The 25,498-nt window shown below is 42.4% G+C and overlaps 1 protein-coding gene across 8 annotated transcripts in view; it reads right to left on the bottom strand.

Annotated features, from left to right (window-relative positions):
• ZNF532 (zinc finger protein 532) overlaps positions 1–25,498 on the bottom strand; it is a 108,800-nt gene that overhangs the window by 19,626 nt on the left and 63,676 nt on the right. For all 8 annotated transcript variants that reach the window (XM_082667831.1, XM_082667830.1, XM_082667834.1 and 5 more), the window contains 4 exons: positions 24,949–25,130; positions 20,334–20,510; positions 13,036–13,198; positions 8,836–9,117 (listed from right to left, as the gene is read on the bottom strand). In XM_082667831.1, the coding sequence (XP_082523957.1) occupies positions 8,836–9,117; positions 13,036–13,198; positions 20,334–20,510; positions 24,949–25,130 (804 nt within the window). The remainder of the gene's footprint in view (positions 1–8,835; positions 9,118–13,035; positions 13,199–20,333; positions 20,511–24,948; positions 25,131–25,498) is intronic.

The raw sequence follows: 25,498 nt of genomic DNA, 5'->3' as shown, positions 1-25,498 counted from the left end.
CTATGTAACTGGGCATATATAGATATATATTTAGGGCTTCCCTGGTGGCGCAGTGGTTAAGAATCCTCCTGCCAATGCAGGGAACACGGGTTCGAGCCCTGGTCCGGGAAGATCCCACATGCCGCGGAGCAACTAAGCCCGTGCACCACAGCTACTGAGCCTGCACTCTAGAACCTGCAAGCCACGACTACTGAGCCCACGTGCCACAACTACTGAAGCCCACGTGCCTAGAGCCTGTGCTCCGCAACAAGAGAAGCCACCGAATGAGAAGCGTGCGCACCACAACGAAGAGTAGCCCCCGCTCGCCGCAATTAGAGAGAGCTCTTGCGCAGCGACAGAGACCCAACGCAGCCAAAACTAAATAAATAAAATAAATGTATTTTATAAATAAATAAATAAAAAATATATATATATTCAAAGTCCTTCAACTTTGTTTGCAGAAACCTCTGGTGAGTTTACAGAAAATTGTCTCCTAAAATAGCTGCAACGGATGTACGAGCAGATATAAATGTTTTACATCTAAGAGCAAATCTTCTGAAGCATCTGCAAAAAAAATCTCTTCTGGCTATAAACAAAATTTGGAATAATATTTTAGAGTCTCATTTGAGTCACATTTTCAAAAGAACTTAATGTTTCTTGAAGGTTTTATTTTTCTTCATTTTCTGTCCCTCATAAATTTCAGAAGTGGAAACTGGTCACTCAACTTGTCCTTTCATCTTCTTTGAATTTAGTGCCAAATCTCATAGCTCCTTCTCTACATCTGTAACTGTATTTTGGTTCAGTGAAACAAGGCAGAATTGCTGGGAAGGCAGGGGCTTTCCAAGTTCTTGTTCAGGGTTAAAAAAAAAATAGGTCTGCTAAAATAGTTTAACTGGAATATATTAGAAACTAACATCAAAGAAGTAATTATTAAGCTTTTTTTTTGGCCGCACTGGGCGGCTTGCGGGATCTTAGTTCCCTGACCAGGGATTGAACACAGGCCCTCAGCACAGAGTCCTAACCACTGGACCACCAGGAAATTCCCTAAACTTTTTAAATGGAAGGTAATGCCCAAGATAAAAACTTGCTGCTTTCTACATATTTTAAAAGATATATTAACTCCTAAATTGAAGTGATTCTCCAGTGCCATCTCCCTGTTAGGCATCAGTAAGAAGTGAACAGTGAACACCCTCAACAGCTCATCATGCAGAGTCAACTAACTAATTCCTTCGGAGCAGAACTTCAAGGGACACTTCGAGGGGAGGAGTGTGACCAAGTGTGACGCTGTCACAGTTACCCACGGTGGACCCCACCCAGGTCCCACCCGCCTCTCCACGTCCCAACCCCCCAGACCCAGACCATCAGACAAACTCTCATCCTGATTCTGCTCTCCCTGAGAGCCTCTACTGTAGGTAACGCCTAGAGTCAGGCAGCGGACTCCTTCACGCATTTCTGCAGGTTTCTGAGCTCTCTTTCTGCAGGAAGATCCTCTATCTCCCAGGAAGCCCACTCCCGCTACAATCCACTCAGCCACAAACACAACCCAGGCAGTCTCTAAGAAAGGGGAGCCACCCCAAGCATCCCGAGACCCCGCAGGAAGACCCGCACAATGAATTAACGACACCTCCCATCACTGCAACCACTCCAGGAAAGCCGTGGGTCCCAGCTAAGGAATCTGAGACTGTTACGTTCAACCTTCTCCCTAAACCATAGACACATGCTCGTTTAAGGATGACATAAACAACTTTAACCAAGACCGAACGCCTAAATTAAAGTGACGATGGATGGAAAGTCACATATTTGCTAACTGTTCCACATCGGTACTGAAAGATCCAATGAGACGAAAAGTAAGCTCTTTTTGAAATATCAGGCTTTCCTGCTCTGCAAACAGTAGCTGCTAGCATTACACTGGGGAGTCTGGATCGGAATCCTCCCTCTGCTGCTTACAAGCTGTAGAGCCTGGGGCAATAAATCAACCTTCCCTAAGGTTCCATTCCTCGCCTGTAAAACGGCATTCGTAACAACGTCCACCTTAGAGCCTGCTTCAAGGACAAGCGCACTACTTATCAAAATGGTGCACGCCACACAGGCAGGAAGTCCTCAAACCCTGTCATCTCATCACCCCACCTTCCAAATCAGCACAACTCACCGACATCATCAATAGGTGTGTCTTAATATGCTTTCAACTAAAAACGTTGACATTTTTACCTTTAAAGTTTTTGAATCACATAGAAGACTTTTATAAAACCATATAAACTATACTAATAAACCATGTAATAGAATAAAATATACTAAAATTATAATAAATGTATAATTTAATTATATAGTAAAATATATAATTAAAATATATTCTAAAATTTTACATATTATAATTGAATTATAATAAAAGAATAAATATATTAACAAAATATCAATTTCAGTGGCCAAAATTAAAAATAAGTCTCCTGAAACCAGCAATGATGTACATTTCTTGCACAAAGCATTAATATACAAACTCTTAACTTATGTGACTTTCAACCCTTGGGTTCAAATCTGATGCCAAACATACAATCAGGTGGGAAACCATCCTTCACCAACAACTGACCAGGAATAGTGCAGAATACACAAGTGACTTAAACACACTTCTCCTGAGACCTTGAGCAATCACAAATAAGTTCTAAGCCAAAAAGATATGAGAAACTGATGTTTTTCACCTCTTGCCAGGGTGGTATAATTTTGGCAGAGTTAACACCACCACAGCTAAAAGACTGAGTTTCAGGATAAAACCCTATTCCTCTTCTTACAGTCATATTAATTAAAGGCCTTTTCGTATTGCTAAGTAACGCAGGCATAATGACAACAGGATGAACTCTAACTAAGGCTAAAAGAAAGTGAAAACATCTGGCAATTAACTGCAAACAGTTAACTGCAAACAATATTTTCATACTCTTAACTAATAATCACCACCACAGTAAAGCAGGAAGACAGCAACAAAAAGGAGATGTAACATTTTATTACATAATTTTCTCTAAAAGTGTTTCAGAAAGATTAAGGGAAAAGTATGCCCTATCATATATTTCATAAGCATGGCTAGGATCCAGGTCGGATGGGTGCTTTAAAAAAATACATACATAAACACACTCACAAACGTACACACACACAGGAAACTCAGCATCATTTAAAAAGGCAAATGACAGCACGCTCACACCAATAGCTCTGCTAAACTCCCAGACACTCTCATCGTTTCATTCTCCCATTTTCCGTTTCTGCCATTGCCCCCTTTTCACCTACACCTCTGAGTATGCTCAAAGTGTATTTCACAACAGAAGAGACGAAATAATATCAAGTATTCCAGGTCACGCGCAACCAGTACCAAAAAAGGAGGCGATGAGATCTGTGGACTTTTTTTAAAAGGGTTTACAAACCGATTAGAAACAGAAACATGAAGACATCCTGGAATAGTTTCCAATTAGGCACTGAAGAGTGAGACTCTAGGCCCAGCTGCGCATCTACTCACTAACGTTGAACTTTCCATGAGTTGTGTCACCTGCATTCACCCGCAACAGTGAGCATTAGGTGGAGTCTCATAAACAAATGCACTTGGGACCAGCCTCCCCTGCACCACAAACCAGCAAAGGTGTGTGCTCCAGTCAGATGAGCGAGGGCCACAGCAGGTCCCTGGTGATACCAGTGCTCTTGACCCTGTCTACACACCGGAATCACCTGGCCTAACATGCCAATGCCAGGTCCCATCCCCAGCATCGCCCAGGAAATTGGCCTGGGGAGCACATGGGTGCTGGGATTTTAGTGTCCCAGGTGATTCTAATGCGTGGTCACTCTGTTGGACTCAGTTCCACTGGGGGTCACAATGACTTTGTTCTGCAAGTTCTGCTGCAATTTACAAATCAGATCAAGTGTAAGAAGAAATGCTTTTTGCAGATGGATGGAATGACTTTTAGACTATGATCGCATACAGATGCCTACTTCCTGGTAGCTAGGCCACCACTGCATGTATTACTACAGATGCTTTCATTTAATCCCGGTGTGAGTCTGAAAGGCATCCTTTCTATTCCATCCCTTTACAGGTGGTCACTTGGCTGCTGCCTGAATCTACCTGCCCATGACAAGTAGGTAGGTATTTCACCCACAAGGCTCCAGCTGCCCCGTAATTAATCATGCACTGGTCCTTCTATGGAGGATACAGGTATCTAAAGACAGCTATAAAAGCTCCCTCAGACTCCAACTTCTCTTCCTCCTTACATTGTTTCCAGACCCTCACCCTTCCGGTTACCCTCCTAAGTGCTAGTGTCAATACCCACCTTCAGTCAGTGCCATGAAAACCCGGGCACACCACTTCCAATGCCGTAGCCACCGCACTGGGCATGGTAAACGTTGCCTGTCGTTTCCCCCTCCCTGGCCCCCCAGCCGGGGCACAGTGAAGACTACACTGCCAGTGGGTCTGCTCACATGACCTGTACTGGCCAATGGTATGTGTTGCATGTCACAGCCAGAAATATAAGGGCGTGTGATTCTCTAGTCTTTTTTCCCTACTGCAGGAAATGTTGAGATGATGGGGGTGAAAGAAATGGTCTTGATCACTGAGTCACTGGAAGGAGAGCTGCCCCAGAGAACTGGTCACACTTGTAGTAAGAAACTCTGCATGGGCAAGAAATAAGCATTTCTCGTACAAATCGATGGGCTCTAGGGGCTTTTACTGCTACCTAGGGTACACCAACGGTGTAGCAGGAGTGGAGATCTATACGAGATGCAAATTATCAGGCTCCATCTCAGACCTACTGCATCAGAAACTGTGGGGGGGATGGAACCCAGAAATAAAGATTTTAACCAGCCCTCCCCCAGGGGATTCAGCTGCACAATCAAGTTTGGAGAGCCACTAGCTAGATTACAGCGCCAAATCAAAGGGCATCCGCCTCCCCGATGGGAATGCTATCTCTGCAGCCACAAAGGATGGTGGTCTTAAGATGGGCAAACAAAGGTGCAATGTTTTTTCACGTAAGATGACTAAACCCTACCTTCTCCACATGATATCAGTGTGCTTGATTTTTTTAAACCTAAATGAAACGTCTGTGTTTACTTGTTAAGATTTACCTTGTGAAATCCCCCCCAGTTTCTTTCCCTACAGTCAAAAGTCACTGATAGAAATACTGGGTAAAATCTGATCCAGAATGGAAGCTTTCTCTCCAACAGAGCAATGAGTCGAGAGCCAGCTATAAACTCAACGTCTCATCAGGCCCGTCTGTGCGATCCTACACAAAGCAGCACTGAGTGACCCTGTCAAAGGCTGTGCAAAACCCACTTACTCTCCACCTCTGGTGTTACTCTACCTACCACCAAGTACCCTGGTAAACGGAAGAAAATAAAACTTACCTGGAACTACCTGCAGTTAGGATTCACCACATTCTTTTTCCTGGTGCTCAGAACCAAGCTACTCGACAACCTGTTCTCTGAAATGGTTGGGCTCCGTAAGGCCAGAGAAAGAATTCAAACCCAAGTCTGTCAGGCTCTGAAAGCCCAGGCTCCTCCCAATTTCTAGACACAGAACTGGACCACACCTATACCCCGAGAGAACCTCAGCAAGTCTCATAAGGTCCATTTTGATGGCATCTGAGTCCCAGAATTCAGTAAATGCAAATCTGCTTTAGGATCTTTCTATTTAAAAGTTAATAATGGTCCCTTGATGGGTAGGGGTACCTGGCAGCAAATGAGAAAATGGCTACAGTTATCATAGATCACTGAGTAATTCTCAAGATATGAACAAGTACAGACAACTTTCACTTTTTTATTTACTATCAGGTGCCTTAAATTCTAGATTTATTTGATCTGTGAGAATGACCTCAGACACTATCTCATTGAGGGGATCCTAATCTGAGGTCCCCAGGACGCCCCTAGAGCAACCAAGAAAGTATCTCAGGAGGTACGTGAGCCCCTAAAATTGTATATAAAATTCTGTGTATTTGTACATTTATCTGGGAGAAGGCTCACAGCTTGGATGAGATCACTGGATTAATAATACTGACAAGCTCATCTTTCTGATTTCATATTTGAGAATAGTTTAAGTTCCTTGTTGAACAGGCTTAAAGCTTCTGTAAATGATACAAGAAGCTGAAACACTTGATAAGTGGCTGGATTTCAGGGACTGGAATACAGGCAAGAAACCAAAGCTATAAACAGAGATTTGGAAGTTATCTGCACATATACTGATATATATGAGAAGTGAAGCTGTGAGGATCCCTGAAACTTCCCAGAGAGAGAATTACCAGGAGAAAACGCAGGAGAGAGTGTACTGTTCCACACTTAAGAGTAGAAAATGCTTTTAGGAAGAACTGTCAGTCGGGTGAAATACTGCAGTGGGTCAGGGACGTAAAGACGGAGAAATGACCACCTGCCTCGACAAGGAGGTCACGAGTGAGGCGGGTCTGGCGACGGAGCCCGCAGTGGTCAGCTGAGGAGCACAGGGGTGGAAATGTGCGGAAGGCAGGGTGCCTGCTGGCTGTCCGAAGGCAGGAGAGAGAAAAGAAGGGGGCAGGAGATCTGAGGTTTGGGGACAGGAGGGAAGGAGGAAAGAGTGGGAACAGACACAAGGACGTCTGTAGGTGGGGTGTGGAAGCAGAGGGTCCAGTCTGACTCAGTGCGGAGAACTCGCACTTTGGTTTCTGAGTCAAGTTCAACACTCTTTTCATTTCAAAACAGCTTATAAAGACGTGTCTTCCTTCCCTCCCCACCTCCCTTTGGTTCTTTCAGGAGGCCCAAGTGAACAGCATTGAAGCTGTAATCTAACCTCATGTGCCTCACTCCAAAAGGCAGAGAGTCTCAACTTCTTCAAAGCTAATCCTAAAATCCTGCTAAGCTAAACATTTCCTCGGTGACGAGCGGTGCCCCGAACGTCAGGGCTCACACCGCGTGCGCGGCGCGCATGCGCAGACCGCCGGCTGTGGTCCCGCAGGAAGGTGTGACATTTCATCCCACCAACTCTTTCAACGAGCTGTCTCTTCATGTTATATTCTAGACCCAATAATTGTCAGACGTGCAAGATAAAGATATTAAAAAAAAAAAGGAAAGAAAATAATTCTGAAAGGTTCCAAGTTGGTTACAGAAATCTCAAATGTATAAGAAATGAACGGTTCGGACTACCAGATAATTATTACCGTCTGCTCTCGTTTCAACATTTGTTAAATCCAGTTTGGATGCCAAGAAAAGAAGACTTTTCCTAGAATCATCACACTGGGCTCTGAAAGAACTACAGGTCATGTATTTATATACTAGGTTTATCAAATATTGCTGCAAAAGAACTACCAAATATTTAGCACAAATATTCTAAGATGCTACAGCCCATGAGGGGAGCCTAAGGTTGAGACAGTTAAATGAGCGATGTGCTTGCTGCTAAAGCCATTTATATTCTCTAAGTAACTAATTCTTACATGAGGAGATACTGAATTAAGTGTAGCTAGACAAAATATAATAAAAAAACATCTTTTTGCCATCTGTGATCATTGTGATCAACGCTCAAAGGCAAGTTTACATTGTTTGGATGGCAGGAAGGCCAAACATGCCAGCTTCATGAGTACCTCAAATAAACAGCATAAATGAGAATACAAAAGTAATGCTTTTAATTAATTCGTAAATGCTACAGAAACAGACTTTTCAAGGATCTAGTATATACTAATCACAAACCAATTCTTATGCACTTTTTACACAGGTTCCCCAAGAATAACTATTTGGTTTTATTGGCTTAAATTAAAGCAATAAGATGGTTTCTTTAAAAGTACAGTGTCATCTGAACCAAAAGTAGGACAAGCTGGTATTAGGTGCCTCAGGATGTGAAACAAAAATACAGCAACGATGACGTATTCCCATCTAAAAAATTCAACCTGAATCTAATCCAATTTCTAGGAATTATGGGATAAAGAGAAACAAACAATGTCAAAAGGAAGCAATTACCTAAGTCCAGAAATGTGAGGGACAACTACAGGACAGATAACCCAATTTTTCCAACATATACAGCACATTAAAAAATAAAACAAAATGGAAGAAGGAATGCTAGAGAATAAGAGATTTAAGTTATACAACAACCAAAAGCAAAGCAGACTCTTTGGATCCTAACTGGAACAAACCAACTTTGAGACAATGAGAGTAATATTAAAAAATAATCTTGCTATTTTTATTAAGTCTAATAACGGGCATTAAAAAAAATCCGTAGTAGTTAGAGATGTATACTTATTATTTTAAAAAGAAAAAGTATGCACACTCAGATTTTTCGGAGATTTTGAGTTACAGAGCTTCTCCTGGATGGTTTATGGCTGAGGTCCTTCTCCTATCACCAAACTCAGGAGAGAATCACAGAAGTCAGACAAATGTTACAGTTTTCAGAACACCCACTTTCTTTCTCTCCTCCTTTCTCCTTTGTTTGTCATAGAGCTAACAGGCAAATTCAAATGTTTTTAACCTTGGTTTATCATGGTTCTCCGTTTCCTCAGCTATAAACACGGCTGTGGTGGATAACTCCCTGCTGGCCCCGGGGAGGACAAGTGAAGGCGTTATCAGCAAAATCACACAAGATTATAAGGACTTGGAGAGTCTTTTTTTAAAAATTCTTTCGGCCACGGCACGCGGCATGTGGGATCTTAGCTCCCCCATCAGGGATCGAACCCGTGCCCCCTGCAATGGAAGTGCGAAGTCTTAACCACTGGAACACCAGGGAAATCCCAGAGAGTCCATTTTATAGACTAAGAAACTGAGGCTCAGAGATAATGAGTGATTTTAGAGGTCATCCTACTAATTACCAGCAGAGCCAAGCAAGCACCCACGTCTTGGAGTGTCCTCCTTACACTGACAGGGAGGATTTCACTCGTCACTTACCTTCCCATGCTCCTTCCTCACGTGGGAAATGTAAACATCTCTTTGCGTGAATAACCGGTCACACTCCCAACACGTCCACCCAGGACTGGCCACTTTCTTGGGTTCCAAAGATTTTTTCACGGGTGATGGGGATTTCTTTTCCAATTTCTCTTTCCCGTTCACGGATCTGGTGTCCTCTTTGTTTTGATTTGCTGAATTTTGAGTTGTGGGCTTAATGCTCAAAGGCAAGTTTATACCCAAGTTTGGAGGCCCTTCAATACTTTTCAATGTTCCATGCATAGACTATGTTATAAAAAAAAAAAAAAGAAATATCTTTCACAAGTCACACCACTAAAAGAAAGCACATGTGGACTATCTTACTACATTATAGACATTTCAGTATGATTTTATTTTCACTCAGAAATATTTTTTAATATAGCAAGATGAAAACCTAAGCAAGATATACACATAAAAAGAAATAAAGGAGTATTAACTTTTACAGTTGCTCTAAGTTATGCGTTTCTTGTTCCAAGTAATTTTTAAAAGCTTATTTGCTTGTGCCATTTTAAAATTTGAAAAGAAAGACTTCTGTATTGAGTCCAAATCATTCCTGGCACTCTGTCATCCCCCAATGTACCAGAGTGAGTCCTCTCTACCACAGACCACTTCTGGTGAAGAACATTTTACTTTCACATCTACCCAAAAATGTTTAAATAGGCTAATATACTGGTAGGGGTTCAAAACCCTTAGCTAACCAACTTTAACAAACACCTGAGACCAATGTGTTAATAGCAAACCTTTCTCCCTCCCTCGAAGGTCTTTCACATTCTTGAAATACTTCTTACAGTTTGGGTTTTTGCTGGGGGGATTTTTGGTAATTTTAATCTCTCTACCCCTATCCCAATCCATCCCTTCTTACTGATAGCACCCAGACATGTGAACTATACACAGTAGCTGCTCAAAAAGCCTTTCTAAACTGCCTGTTTATTATCATTAACATAGTAGCCTCCATAGCCTCAACTTAAACTCACAGGATTTCAAATTCCACTGGCGTAAAATTAGTGCAATTTGATCCTGAAGCCCTCGCTTTGGTTTCTGTTTTGTTTGTGTTCTAGAAGCCTGGAGTCCAAAAAGAGAAAGCAAGCAAATATGTCTGTGCCTCAATTTACAATTTATCTTTGGATGGGGCTGTCTCATATCAGTATCCTCTGAGTTCTTGAATCTTCAGAAAGACAACAGGACACGTCCTAACTCGTGTTAGCACGGCTAGTGCCCTGGGCCACAGAGACTCACACTGGCACAGACCTCAGCTCCCTACTCTGAGTGTTCAGGTAAGAAGCTGCTCCTCTGGCGAACTCACCAGCATACTTTCTCAAGGCAGGCTCTTCTCTAAATTGTACCAAGAATTAACCAACCTTCTTCAATACCGTCTCACCCCAGCGGGAAAAATGGGGCTTCTATAATTTCCTCATGAGCAGAGGTTATAGGTCTCCCCAGACAATCGTTAAACTGGGCTGTGAAAAGGGCCTGGGCTGAATGTCTAATGTGCCTCTGCAAAGAGAAAATCTGGGGAGAGATGTCATCTCTTGACACCAAACACTGTGCATTTGCTTCTTTTCCACCATGCAGTGCAGAGGCCTGTGTTTAAATGGTCCTTTTCAAAACAGAAGCCAAATTTTTACATTTTTAACCACTTAAAACCCAAAGAAAACAAACCCCAAATCTTCTGATGTACTTTTCATAAGGTTCTAGGCAAATGCACTTTTACTAACTAAAAAGTTGAAGAGAGGGTAAAGTATCAAAGTATTCTAAGATAGCCTTATGCTATAGAAACTCCAGAAAGGCAGCAAAAAGTGCTGCTGTGACCACAGAGCAATGGAATGTGTGCAAAAATGAGAATTTCTGATTTACTCATTTTGTTTTTATATTTTAAGTAAAAATAAAATTATTTTTTAAGGATGAATGTCTTTTTTAAATAAAAGAAATACAACTTAATTCTTCTGGAATTAATGCTTCCTTAGCTCCTGCAACAATAAAAAACCTGAATGGGGCTTCCCTGGTGGCGCAGTGGTTGAGAGTCCGCCTGCCGATGCAGGGGACACGGGTTCGCGCCCTGGTCCGGGAAGATCCCACGTGCCACGGAGCGGCTGGGCCCGTGAGCCATGGCCGCTGAGCCTGCGCGTCCGGAGCCTGTGCTCCGCAACGGGAGAGGCCACAACAGTGAGAGGCCCGCGTACCACACACAAAAAAAACAAACAAAAAAAACCTGAATGACTATAACTTGAAGGTTTACTTTAAATGGAGATGCCAACATGGAGCACAGGGGTCCCACACAGTGAATAAGTCCACACTGTGGTGGAACAAAGAAATTATACAAATTGGATTAAATTGGGCAAATAAAAATCTACCTCTAAATAAATATGTATGTAGAGAAACAGGGTTCCTGGGCTCCTTTCTCTTAATTTCTTCCTCATGAAAAACTGAACAGCGCTAGTATTAGACAATGTAAATAAATTCACAAGCTAGATATATACATACATGTAAAAAACAAAAACAGGGTGCCCCTAAAACTAGCTTTATCCTTACCCAGCCCCAAACACGTAAGGGCAGGATAATATTTTCGAACATACAGAACATACTTGAAATAAGAACAAAAGTGAGCATTCCCACTGTTTTTGTACCATGGAGTCTCGTGAAGGTTCAGATGAATAAACACAGTTCTCTCCTCCTTGTGGCCACAGGGTTTACCAGTTTTCTTCAGTCTCTATTTCTTGGAACCTTGTATTCCTCCAAATTCAGTATTAACACAAGGAAGACCCTAACCACAAGTGGGATGACCCCACTTCCAGATGTAACACGAGTTCCAGAAAACAAATACTTTAAAAGCCTCTAAGAAGCAACTTTTCTTCTTTTCCTCGCACCCCACCCAACCCGCATATCGTACATGTAAAATATCTGGGTCTGATTCCTATGTCCCTGTGTTTTTATTAGCAGTATGTAGTTTCTCCTGATCATTCATTAAATATTTATTGTCAAGATAATTTTGTAATTTTAGTAAGAATCTTTAAAACATCTTCAGAGGATTTTATTGTACTTAAAGTGAGAATGAGGAAACACTTCTCCCATGCATTTTCTTCGTCCTAGTAATGCCACGCCGTCACCACCTTCACCTGGCTTCTAGTGAGTGGCTTCTAGTGAGTGGCTTCTAGTGAGTGGCCTCTCTGAGAGGTTTTAGGCAGTTATGCTCATATACACTCAACACGGGAACTTTCAAGAACTAAGAGTCCATTCATTTAACTAACATGAGGTTAGAATAATTTAGAGACTTGGTTTGCTCTTTAAACTGAACTTTTCTGTATAATACATTTAAAAACAGAAAAACTAAGAGAAAGAGGGATTGAGTTTATGTAATACTGGGTCTGTTCTCTTTTTAAAAAGGAAGTCACTTTAATCTCTGAGAGCCAATGGATATTATCTCCTAATGACACAGGAATCAAACTGCTTAACCTCTCACAGTGGACAGTTAAGAGGCTAGGACTAAGCTCTGTCCTTAGTGAGCTTAAAAGGCTATAAAGAGATTTAGGTGCCCCTTTTGGGGACTGGAGAGTGGTTCGTCCAAACTGGACATTTATTCATTTCATTAACTGAACACCCAGCAGGTGCCAGATACTGTGCTGTATCCTGGACATTTCACTGTCAGTTTACATGCAAACTTGATTAAAAAAAAAAAAAAGACTACAAGATCCAGGGCATCAATTATAATGCAAACTTAACTGCTTAAGTAATTTCAAGGGAAAACCTTCATTTTTCTAAACACACCAGTATTTATACAAATTAACATAATTCATCAGAGTCCCTGTCTATTTCTAAATCCTACATAACACCAAGTTCTCAAAAAAGTAAACTTCACAGCCTTCATTTTCACATATGGGGGAAAAAAAAAACCTAAAGCTTGATTATTCTTTTAAAGTCAGGGCATGCATTTGTTACTTTGCTTTGATTTTTCATGGTATGCAGACCAGGGCTCGGGAATAAAAAGCATCCCTCAGTTAAGTGAACTCGTGATGACAGCATGTTGTAAATTGCTCATTACCAACGACCAGCGTCCATCCCTTCCTTCGACAGAGCACATGCTTTACCGGAATCTGCAGCTCAGCCTTGATTTATGACCAATGAATGGATCTGCGGTTCATTTAAAGGATGTAAGAGATGCGCACACACCTTGATATGGTCCATCATGAGTTGCTTCTGTGCGTATAAGAGAGAACAGTCTGGACACTTGAAAACAGACACCTTCTGGTTTTCGATGTGTTGGTCAAAGTGGCGATACAGCAGGGTTTGCAGGGTAAATACAGTGTCACACATGGAACACTTATATATTATTCTAAAACAGAAGAGGTGCAGGGAAATGTCAGTCAGCCCTCATCTCTCAGGCCAAAGGAACCACTACTTCACATCCAAGAATTCAGGAGGCAGAAGCAGCAAGAACAGACAAACACAATAAAAAGAATAGAGCAGTTTAGCTTTGAAACAAACTTTCGAAGGCAGCTGGCATCACTGGAGTGCAGCTCAACTTAACATTTTGGGATAGAGGCACTGGATCACATTTGCTTAGAAATCATTCTACTACCCACAGATCTACAACTGACATGGTTTTACAAGGTCTTTACTCGTAAGCTACTTTTAACACAGAGCAAAAGCATCCTTGATTTTTTTAAAATATTTTTAAAGATCAGACAAGGAACACAGCCTGATGGTAGTACCCTAACTTGAGAGAATTTGACTGATGAACTAAGCAGGCCCACACGTCTTGGATGCCTGAACACACTGTTACTTGTTCCAGGTTTTCTTTCAGAGTTAGTAGTAATTTTACACTTGAACATCACTATTTCTATACCTGTTCTTAACAACGAAAGCCCTGCACCAGGAAGCGATTATGCATGAAAATAAAGACGCATACAATAAAATCCACAAATCAAATGCTGCTTCAACACCTGAGTGCCTACTGTGCTCTAAATGGTTTAAAATACTCACTATCCACTACAAACCATTTCCCTACCTAATATGTTACTACCAAGCAGCCTCCTGAAGTTAACTCAGCAGCTCTGAACCTTCTGGACATAATTCCTTTATCCATCCACACTTTCCTCTGGCCGTCAGGAGAGAGTCCTCCCCGCTGCCAACCTTTGCCCCCAGGGATTTACTGGGTCACTGGTGAGCGCGTCTGCCCACAGGAGGTCACCCTTTCCCAACAGGGTCGTCCTGGGCCTTAAGGGAGGCCCTAGGGACACCTGTGTTTCCTCTGAACAACCAGGATCACCAGAACAAAGAATACCGAAGAGCAGCTTAGGAAAATGGCAGAGAAACCCTGACCAAAGGTGTGAGCCACATGAGAAAGAAAAAGCTGAGGTTGTTTGCTATTTCTACAGAAAAGTTAAAAAAAAGGAATGGCTTTCTTCTTGAAACCACTCGTCTCCTCGCAGGGTTTTCTTAAGAGAGCACTTCTCACGTACCTTCGGACTTCGCTCTCTATTTCTATACCCCCAAATTATAGATTTAACTTGTTTTCTTTTTCCACATGAAATTTATAAATTTAATTGGCGTGAGTGACATGTTTTTAGAAGGTCCTGACATGTCAGTTACCCTGGCACAGAGCACAAGCCCCCTTGATGGGAGAAAGGTTTTTTTTTTTTAAGATCAGACAAGGTTTACAGGATTTCATCATTCAGCCCAAAGGTGGTACATTAATGATGTGTCACCCTTAAGTTTACCAGATGCGACGAAGATGTGCATCTCCTCACTGTCTGAAATAGCTTAGAGCTGGAAATAACCCAAACGTCTAGTAATATAAGTAGTTAAATAAGAACAATAATGTATGATTTTTTTTAAATTATGATGCAGACATATACCAATGACATGGAATGATCTTCATGCAAATTAAAAAACAGGTAACAAGACAGTATGCGGGATACGACCACATTTGTTTAAAGGGTATAGAAAAGAAACAAATGGTATATAACTATCATAATCTCTGCTGGATGGTAATTTTTTATTGTTTTGCTTGCTTATATTTCCTGATTTTTCTGTAATTAGCAGAATAGCCTCAAGAAAAGTACTAAGACTTACTAGCTAGGCTAAATATTTTCTCAGGACTCTATTCTTACACTTTCAGAAATAACTCTTTCATGAAAAATGGCACGGCTTGTTTTATTCATGCTACATTCCTTTCAGGTTCTGTTTGTTTTGCTTTGTTGCCTTCTACTGAACTGCAAAGAAAGTATAAGACAGGACATAATCTATTTACTTCAGCATTTTTCTGAGGAACAGGTTTTTGGTGTAATACTGGAATACACCCTACAAACCACTAACAAATAACCAGGGGGAGGGACTTCCCTGGTGGTCCAGTGGTTAAGAATCCTCCTTCCAATGCAGGGGACGCAGGTTCGATCCCTGGTCCGGGAACTAAGATCACACATGCCGCGGAGCAGCTAAGCCCTCGCGCTGCAACAAAGAGCCCGCGTGCTGCAACAAAAGATCCCACATACCACAAGGAAGATCCCACATGCCACAACTAAGACCCGATGCAGCCAAATAAAAAAATTAAAAAAAAAAATTAGCTATCCTTAAAAAAAAAAAAAACTAAGGGGAAATGGTGACCTCACAGTGCAGAAATCTGGCCGCTGCCAACTGGACTAGATGATGGAGGGTAACATCCCTAGAAGGACAGGTAGGCGGTGAGCATCCTCGATGGGATTTGATGAGGAGATTCCTGCCTGAGAATGTATCCTGAGTCCAACTATGAGAAAGCGGGGCCGGGCCGGGAAGGAGGGTCATCCTCAGAACACAAGACCGGTATCCTCTGCTGGATGAGAGGGGGAAAGACTGAGCAACTGCTCCAGATGGAAGCACGCTGATGGGACAGAACAATTAAATGCAAAATGTGCTCCTGGACTAGATTTTGTACCAGAAAGAAAGGGGAAAAAAAAGACAATATCTCAACTAGAGAAATTTTCATGGGATCTATGAACTGGTTGGTAATGTAATCCATGCTGGTTCCTGGTTGGGAGGCTAGATGGTAGTAATAATATACATGAGTGTCCTTTTGGGGAGGAGAGGCAGAACACACTCAAATATTTATGTCATGATGCCCCATTATTCCTAAATAGGAGACAGGGAGAGATACAGAAAGAAGAAAATGAAAGGATGAAACAAATGTCAGAAATGCTAACAACTGGGGGATACGGGTGAAGGGGACGCACGAGTTCTCCACAGTGCTCTTTCAACTTTTCTGTAAGATAGAAACGATTAAAAAATTAAAAACTGGGGGCTTCCCTGGTGGCGCAGTGGTTGAGAGTCCGCCTGCCGATGCAGGGGACGCGGGTTCGTGCCCCGGTCAGGAAGATCCCACATGCCACGGAGCGGCTGGGCCCGTGAGCCACTGAGCCTGCGCGTCCGGAGCCTGTGCTCCACAACGGGAGAGGCCACAACAGTGAGAGGCCCACGTACCGGAAAAATAAATAAATAAAAAAATAAAATAAAATCTGGTGCTAATGTCAAAAAAGAAAAGTCCAAATAAGGGTACCACGAACCTGACAGACATAGTGATAGGCCGTGACCACAGAGCAGACTCTCCAACTATTGCTACAGTGCAGGAAAGAACCACAGGGAGACTGGCGGGCAGAGAGGAGGGAGGGCTTTTGTTCAAGAAAAGGAGACCAGGACTTCCCTGGTGGCGCAGTGGTTAAGAATCTGCCTGCCGAGGCAGGGGACAAGGGTTCGAGCCCTGGTCCGGGAAGATCCCACATGCTGCGGGGCTACTAAGCCCGTGCGCCACAACTACTGAGCCTGCACTCTAGAGCCCGCGAGCCACAACTGCTGAGCCTGCGCACCTAGAGCCCATGCTCCGCAACAAGAGAAGCCACCGCAAGGAGAAGCCCGCTCACTGCAACGAAGAGTAGCCCCCGCTCGACGCAACCAGAGAAAGCCCACATGCAGCAATGAAGACCCAACGTAGCCCAAAATAAATAAATTAATTAATTAATTAGAAAAAAGACAGGGAGACCAGTGCGCACAAAGGTGGAGTCTACACGGGCACAGCATGCTGGGGACAGTGTGGCTGGATGCAGGGGAGGTACTTTGAAAGATAAACCTAAAAGTTTGACTTGACCCAACTGCAAGACTTGAGTGAATGGCAGGATAACTGGACTAGAACAAAGGAGGGAGGAGGTGGCTGAAAAAATCTGCAGGGGTGGGGAGGCAGGGGATGGAAGGTAGGGGAAGAAAAACAGGAGGTGGAAAGGAAAAAGTCAGTCCAAAAACCCACCCTCAGTCAGGACAGAGTGCTACCCTTGAAACAAATGTAAAAACACATGAGTAAAGGATTCTAAGCTCAGAATTGCTGTCAACTGCCTCCATCGCCACTGAGTGAGTACAGCCAGGTACAAGGCACCGTCCGAGTAGGACACATCCCCACACCTCCATTAGGTGGATCTGCACCACTGCCCCCTCACAGCTGGGACACGGGCTCAGAGATTAGAGAATCTGCTTGATGCTGTGTAAATCCCAGGGCCGTGCTTTAAATTCAGCTTCGTCTGAATCAAAGTCCTCCACCACGCCGCTACTGTAGTTTTGTACCGTTTTATTTCTCAGGAACTTGCTCCAAAACTCCATCTCTTGGGACTTCCCTGGTGGCGCAGTGGTTAAGACTCTGCACTCCCAATGCAGGGGGCCTGGGTTGGATCCCTGGTCAAGGAACTAGATCCCATGTGCCGCAACTAAGAGTTCATATGCCACAACTGAGGAGCATGCACGCCACAACTAAGGAAACGGCGAGCCGCAACTAAGGAGCTTGCCTGGTGCAACCAAATAAATCTTTTTTTAAAAAAAGGAAAGAAAGAAAAGAAAAGAAACTGAGACATAAAAAATTAAACAACTTGCCAGTAAATGGCAGAGCAAATAATCTGGATTCAGGGCCCATATTCAATCACATAGCAATCAGCTGGGCACTCATGATAGGAGACCCAGGAGTGTCATGGATGAGGGCACTCAGACTCTTTAAAAAAACAAAATGAAACAAAAAAAAGAACAACTCCGTCTCATACAATTCACTTTGAAGTCCTCATTGCTCTATTTATATACATTTAGAAGAGGCAAATGGAAGGAAGGGAAAAGCACCCAAAGAAACGGCTGGTTAATCAGACGTCGAGGAAGATATAAAAAGTCACAAGACTGTATCCCCATAAAACCTAGTAGTGGACATTCAAAATGATCTTAAATTACCCAGAAAAGATTAAAGGGTGTTCAAAGTTCCCTTTGACACAGCAGGGAAACATGCCTGACCACACACTGGAAAACAAAGCACTGGAATGGTACCTGCACATAATAATCACTACATCTGTGAAATAAAAGTCTTATGTTGTGCTTTTCAAGTTGAGGTGCTGGGACTCTTCATGGGTGTATTTTCAGACTTCCATATATTCTCTAAAGGAAATGGGAGGTGGGATTTTCATATTGATCTTTAAAAATTAATGTAAATCATCTGCATAATTTTGAGTCATCTGCATAAAACCACCTTAACCAAAGATTCTGAGTCATTTGCATAAAACCAGTTAACCAAAGACTGCTGGGAGATTTCATGCCTGATGTTCTACTGGTGTGGGAGCTACTTATTTACGTGGGGCTATAACTTTAACAGAACAGAGATCTAATGTCGAACGAAAGCTTCTGGGTCAAATGTAGGCCAAGCAGCTCCCAGCATGGCACAGGAAGCCAGGCTTTATAGAGTGTGCATAGGGAAAGGTGGCACCTGTAGTACGGGTGACAATCACAGGGCCCGAGGAGCAGCATCTGCTGCTGCAGTGAGGTCTTGACTCATTACCCTGAATTAATGCTGTTAGCTGTGCTCACTGGTCTGGGAGTTTTGCTGTGTTTTATTTGTAAATTTGTTTTAGTTTTATAGTTTAAAACTCAATCGTTAATGCCTACCTTTGGGCTTGCACCTGTTAAAAAACCACTGTAGTAGAGAAAAGTTTTTAAGAAAATACTGGAATGATTTTTTTCCTATACATTACTCAAATTTGAGGAATATTGTTTTAGTTTACTTTAATCGTTTGCTATGCTGTATTCCCAGGTAACAACCACTGTTCCAGATTTCATGCACATTCCAGTGAATAAAGTTTTATTTACTTGAATAAAAAAAACAAGTCAAAAACTATATTCACCGGGGGGTTGTGGGGGGAGAGAGTAGGGGGTAGGGCAGACTATGCTATTGTCCGAAAGGCTGATGACCAGGAACACCGAAGGCTGTTTAACTGACGTTTCACTAATGTCTGTCTTCGGAGTCAAGACACCAAGTCGTATGTGGATCCCCTAATTTGTAATGTGTTTCATTTTGAAGATCTACAAAGATCAGAGTGAAGGTCCTATTAGAATAAAATTCCATTTTCTCATAGTTTTTTAGTAAACAGAGTCACTTCTATCGTGTTTAGCCAATGACATTTCTCCCAAACTAAATGTTACATGAAAGCCAGACATACATAATATGGCATATCCACATATCTTCCCCCAATGCTTCCTTGATTATAGAGTTTTAGACAAAACACACCAATAGGTTTGAGGCAGCAAATCTAGCCTCACATAATTATCAAATTCCACACTGCCGCAAACAACACAGGAAGAAAGTGAACATCAGGCCGGGCATCTGATCCAGGGCTGTGTGCACATCCAGGGACCAAGGAAGCAGGGGAGGTGCCGAGGCTACGGGCTCTCCGTGTGCCAGAGAGAGGGGCCACGCGCCATGCATTTTAAAGACCTCACCCTGCTTTATCCTCACACAAACCCGGGGACAGAAGCGTGACCCTCACTTTACAGGGGTCAGTGCCAGCCCAAGGTCACTCAGCTGGTGGGTGGCAGCAGGATTCTGACCCCAGCGCCCTCACTGCCTCGTCTTTGCGAAGCTGGCCACCACTGCAGGCGGGCAGCCCGTAACTGCCTGCTGAAGCACAAACTCAACGAGGCAAACACTGACAAAATTAAGAGCGAAATCAAGCAAAAGATGAAATTTACTTTTTACTAATCAAGGATTTACATCGGCTATGAAGTTAAAATGCAGGAACCAGTGTCTTAAGTAGACTTCATCTTATAAATGTTACTGTGAAAAGTGTATAAGAAACTATGAAAATTGAAAGAGGACAGTTTTTTACAGCCTTCCAAGAACCTATTAAAATCATCTTAGAAAAAGAACAAAATCATCTTAAGAAAAAGAACAAAAATGATAAACATTCACCTGTTTAGCAGAAACTGATGACAAGCGCATGAATGGTAAGTGACATTTTAGGGCAAAGAGTCCCCCCTGGACAGGACTGAGAGGTTTAGGGAGTTACGAGCTATACTTCGCAGAGCATCAAAATCTGCACAGCAGCATAACTTTTCATATCTTAAATTATATCCCACAGAACTACCACCTCTTCTAAATTACTAATAAAGGAGTGGGGTAAAAGGCGAAAGGCAGCATGACTTACTTTGGCTCTCCTATCTTGATGCCGGGATGCTGCGTGTAGGCATGAGAATGTGTACTTGGGGCAGACTTAAACGCCATTGGACAAATAGGACACTTGTAGAAGACTTCACAGTGAGAACCTTGAATGTGAGACTTCAGTGCGGCCACATCAGAGTACACAACATTGCAATGCACACATCTGTTAGAAAATAAACACACAGTCGTTAGCACGAGACCACTAAACATGTATAACTTAACTGTGTAAAACTGGGTAAAATGAACAAATAGCCCTTTAAGGTTCTTAGGAGCTTTTTTAAGCGTGTGGGTTTTTTCTGTTTGTAACAGATCAAATTATTTTTATATATTTGAGAAGGAAGATCATGAAGAAGAAAACTAACACTCCAATGGACTATTTTCTGAGCATCTTTCAAGTTTCTAAGAATGAACATCCAGACGCCAGGCTGTGGTGAGACCAATGGACCATGGGGCCACGTCAAGGCCAGCAGCACAGCAAGACCCTACGACTGCTGGCTTTGAGAGGACCCCCGCACGCTGGATTCTGAGGTTCCCACCCATCCCCAATACCCAAAGGAAGAAAGCTTTGCTATCTAATCCTATATGCCATTGGAATCCTATATGCCATTGGACCCAGAGGAATGCATGAGTACTGGCTCCAAAGCCACAGCCGCAGTGTCGTGACCACACAGGAGGCACTGAACGTTCCTGGCGGCTACAGAGAAGGTCAACCACCTAGTGTGTTTGTCTCCTGGAAATTCAATTTAAGTACACTTACATTAGTTTAACAAATGACGTGAAAGATAAACCGTCTGAAAAACCAACCTCCCTATGTAAATTGCCTCTCTATCTAACCTCTTCTTGAATTTCTAATAATTTGATGATTAGCTCACTCCTCACTCAAATCTAGTCCTACAGAAACAAACTTTAGAACTTGGAGACACTTCCCCCCAGCCTCACCTTTCTCACGCAAGGACGCCCAGCACCCCTTAACAGTCCACCCATCTATCACCTAGTCTTCCTTCTTTGTTCACACCTGAAAATTATTTGAGAGCGGTCTCTCTGTCGACCCTCGAGGGTCTGCAGGGGCAGACCTTTCACACACCCGGCAGATGTGTCCTGGTGTGAATGTGAGGGCTGACCTGGGGGAGGAAGACTGCAGTTGGGGCTGCCTTCCAGGGGCAGCGCTCGATGGCGTTGACATCTAAGACACTTCTGTTCTTAGAACCTCCCTCCAAATTCAAGGAGCAGCTTCCAGAGTCGTACAGGAGTGACACACTCTAAACTACACGTGCTCTATAAAGCCTGCCATGTTAAGCTTTGCGGGCATTTCATAAAAATCATAATTAATGCCTTAGCATTTTAAATGACTTACGGCATCATGTTCAGCAGCATATACATTAAAAGCACTGAATATAGGAGAATAAATACAGAATGCTCCTCTGTCCTATCTACTTGACCTACTGTTTTAGGCAATAAAGCCACCCAAGCACACTGCAACAATTCTGAGTTAACTAGAACCTGGGTTTTCTTGAACAGGTTACTGATCCTCTCTGGGCTGGTTTCTCATTTGTTAAATGAGAAGAGTTGGAATAGATAATTTTTTAGTCCTTCCCAACCCTAGAAGCCAGTAATTCCTATGAAAGAGGAAGATAACACAAAACAAAAACAGATGGGTTACTAACTATTAAACAAAAGAATCTGCTACATTGTGAATCATAAAGTATTTTCCCCATCAAGAGTACAAAGGTGTATTCAAAGGGCAAAACACCAAGGAAGGGCTGTTTCTCTGAAGTCGCCTGGAGAGGAAGATTTAATCTCTAAGAAAACAAGCAGGAGGTTAGAGAACCTACAGCTGATAAAGGAGGTGGCTAAGGCTTGGTCCGAAGAGCCTCATGGAGGCCGAGGGAAAGCCCCCCTCCCCTTAACGTGAGGAAAGAAAGGAGAAAAACTTAAAAGAACTTGAAAGAAACTTGTAAAATATCTGCCTACAAGTGGAAGAGGCCAATATGGAACGCAAATAAGACAGAAAAATAGAAGGAGAATTTGAAGGGTTCATACAGCATCCTAATGCTACTAAAAACCCAGTCTATTAATAAATATTTAATATAGCTGAAGCCCTGTGTGTTCCGGGTACCAATTAAGTTTCTCTTCATTAAAAAAAAAATTTTACAGTATACAATCCTATAATTCCCCTCCCTAGACGCAGATCTAGTGGATCAAGAAGCAGAAAAATTCAGAGAAATAAATGACTTTTACCAAGTCAACCAGAAGCTAGAAATGGCCTCCTCACTATCTGGGAGACGCAGTGTATGATCAGGAAGAGAGCAGACAAGGCACCAAACCAGGAAGAGGCTGGGATCCTGACACAGTCAGGCTGGGAGCCACGCCAGAGAGGCTCCTCTGGCTAAAAATGAAATAAAGAAGTTTTTTAATTGGAAAAACTATAAAGCCAAAGAAGGAGGGGAAAATGTACAAGGTCAAGGGGCTGCTGAACCCCAGACAAGTAGCAGACTGGACCATTATTTGAAACAACAGGAAAAAAACTCAGGTCGCATTCTGTTCTATTACCTAAAGAGGTAAACATGAACTAAACTTCAGAATGTACAAACACAGTGTTTTTTTTATAGCTCTTGTAACCCCTCAAATGCAAGAAAAAAAGTCTATACTAAACACAGAAATTTTAGTAAAAATTCAAAGTGCCAAATTTAAGCAACTCTGTGAATGAGGGGGGAAAAAAAAGAAAAGAAAAGCAAGAGATGGTCTTTTCCAAGTTGAGTTAATTACTTTTAGCTTGCCGGCAGAGTTTTTGTTTTAATTTAGAAAAGATACCAGGAATAGAGCTTCCCTGGTGGCGCAGTAGTTGAGAGTCCGCCTGCTGATGCAGGGGACACGGGTTCGTGCCCCGGTCCGGGAAGATCCCACATGCCGCAGAGCGGCTGGACCTGTGAGCCACGGCCGCTGAGCCTGTGCTCCGCAACAGGAGAGGCCACAACAGTGAGAGGCCCGCGTACCGCAGGAAAAAAAAAAAAAAAAAAAGATACCAGGAATAGCTAGCATTATAGGAGTCTTACTTCCTTTATTCATTCCAACTTAAGTTCACTTTCATTATATTAGAAAAACCAACTATAAATATCTGAGGAAATTGGCATCCGTTAAAAGAACTGCACTTGTAGTTTTACATTAAATAAAGAATCCAGTAATAAGAGTTTCAAAACATGGGATAAGAACCAAAGTATCACTGTGTATGAATTCTGTGGAATCAAGGGCACCTTCAATGTGGAACATTCCTCTTAAGCACTTAGCATGCTTTTGGACTATCCTGTTTTGCTCTGTAACATGCCCACAGAGATGGAGGCAAACGTCACACCCATTTTACAGACAGGGCACCAAGGCACGAAGAACACATGAATTACCACACAATGAGGAGCCTAACTGGTACAAAAACCCTGGTTTCTAAGTTTCCAAACCAAAGGTTTTCTACTAGGGTGGTTGCCAATCCATTAAATATCTGTGCATCACAGGTTTGGAGGCGTGAGATAAAAATGTGAAATAAGTCTTAGTGTTAGAAGAATGGACTGAACCACCTAGAAATTGGTGATGCCATAACGTAAATTTAACTGAAATAAAACTTTTAAATCATACCGACTGGCCTTCATTTTTATAAAACATCATATCTGTATCACAACTAAAAGAAAAAAATAATTGTATATTAACAGTCTAACATTAACAATACCAGGTGAACAAATGTTCAAGTTTAAGATAAATACACAATACAGTAATACCTCTATTAACAAAGACACTGTATATCAATGACGTGTTTTCTGGGTGGACCTTCACTGGATCAAAATGTACAGGAATAAAATGTTTCTAAAAGGTACAGGAATGCATTTCAGAAGGTCACAAAGTGGAGGATCAAGTTCAAATGCATCATCGCTCAATACGAAACTAACATTTAGATTTGTCAGATGTTGTAAAAGACTAAACTAACATTAGCCTTGTCAGATGTTGTAAAAGACACATCTGAGAATATTAGGGGGCAGTGAAAGGGGTCACGGTTAAGATGTGCAGAGATGAGGGAGAAGCCTGGACTCAGGTAATGGAGAAGAAGGAATAAAGGAAGGTGATCTGGGGTGGAAGGCTCTTCCACAACGAGCGGTGGTAGGAAAGGACACACACCCAATCCTTTAACAAGACAAGATAAAAGTAAGGGACCATCCATACCCTTTCTGTTTTGATGAGAGCAAGTATTCAGAGGTACAGAAACGCACTGCATTCTTGCAGGGCTTAAAATGCAGAGAGCGTGACAACAGAAGTATGCTAGAAAGGGTACAGAAAGTATAAAGGCTCTAACAGTCAATCAAGGCCAAACCTTACCACCTGCACACTTTTGCTTAGAAGGATGGGTCCCATTGACCCTCGGCTTCGTGTGGACCAGAGTCAATACCACATTACAGGATTCACACAGATCAACTCGACTACAAATGAGCCAGGTTCCCAGAGGATCTGTTAATCGAGGTATCACTGTATGACCCTGAAAACGATGTGCACAGACCACTCAGAACCCTGTGCCCTCAGACGTGAATAAGCTTTATTTGCACAGAAATGAATGATATACTGACCGAAAACCAACTCTCCGCGTGTAGTGCAGACAGTTCTTGGTGACGTGGGTCTGGAAGTGCACCGACCTGCAGATGGCCCCGCACTCGGGGCAGGTGTAGGGAGATTTGTGCTGGTGGATTCTCTGATGAGATGCGTAACTGCACTGGTTAGGAAGCAGCATCTGGCAGACAGTGCAAGTCTTCTAAATAAACCAAAGGGGGAAACAGGGTTGGTCCTACGAAGTATTTTCTAATATGCAAAGAAGCTTGGTTAAACCTCAAAATAAGTATACAGCGGTCATTTCAAATACTAGGATAATTGATTTCCAAAGAAAAAGCAAACTTAAAAGTTAAATGGTCAATGTAAAATGTCCCTGTAAAATACAGACAATATGTACTATGTAGTCATGCTCATCCCAAAGTACGATGTAAAGAGACTGTTAGCATTAGGTAGACTTCCAATTTTGTTACGTTTACATTTTTTTTTTTAGTGTGAAGAAGAGGTATCCTTATAAAGTATGTTAGTAAATCTACTTTAATGTATAATTAACTTTAAAATACAAGTTTATGG

This window comes from Grampus griseus, assembly GCF_964374135.1.
Source record: "Grampus griseus genome assembly, chromosome: 12".
NCBI classification, from domain to species: Eukaryota; Metazoa; Chordata; class Mammalia; order Artiodactyla; family Delphinidae; genus Grampus; species Grampus griseus.
This window is presented reverse-complemented; position numbering and strand designations above follow the sequence as displayed.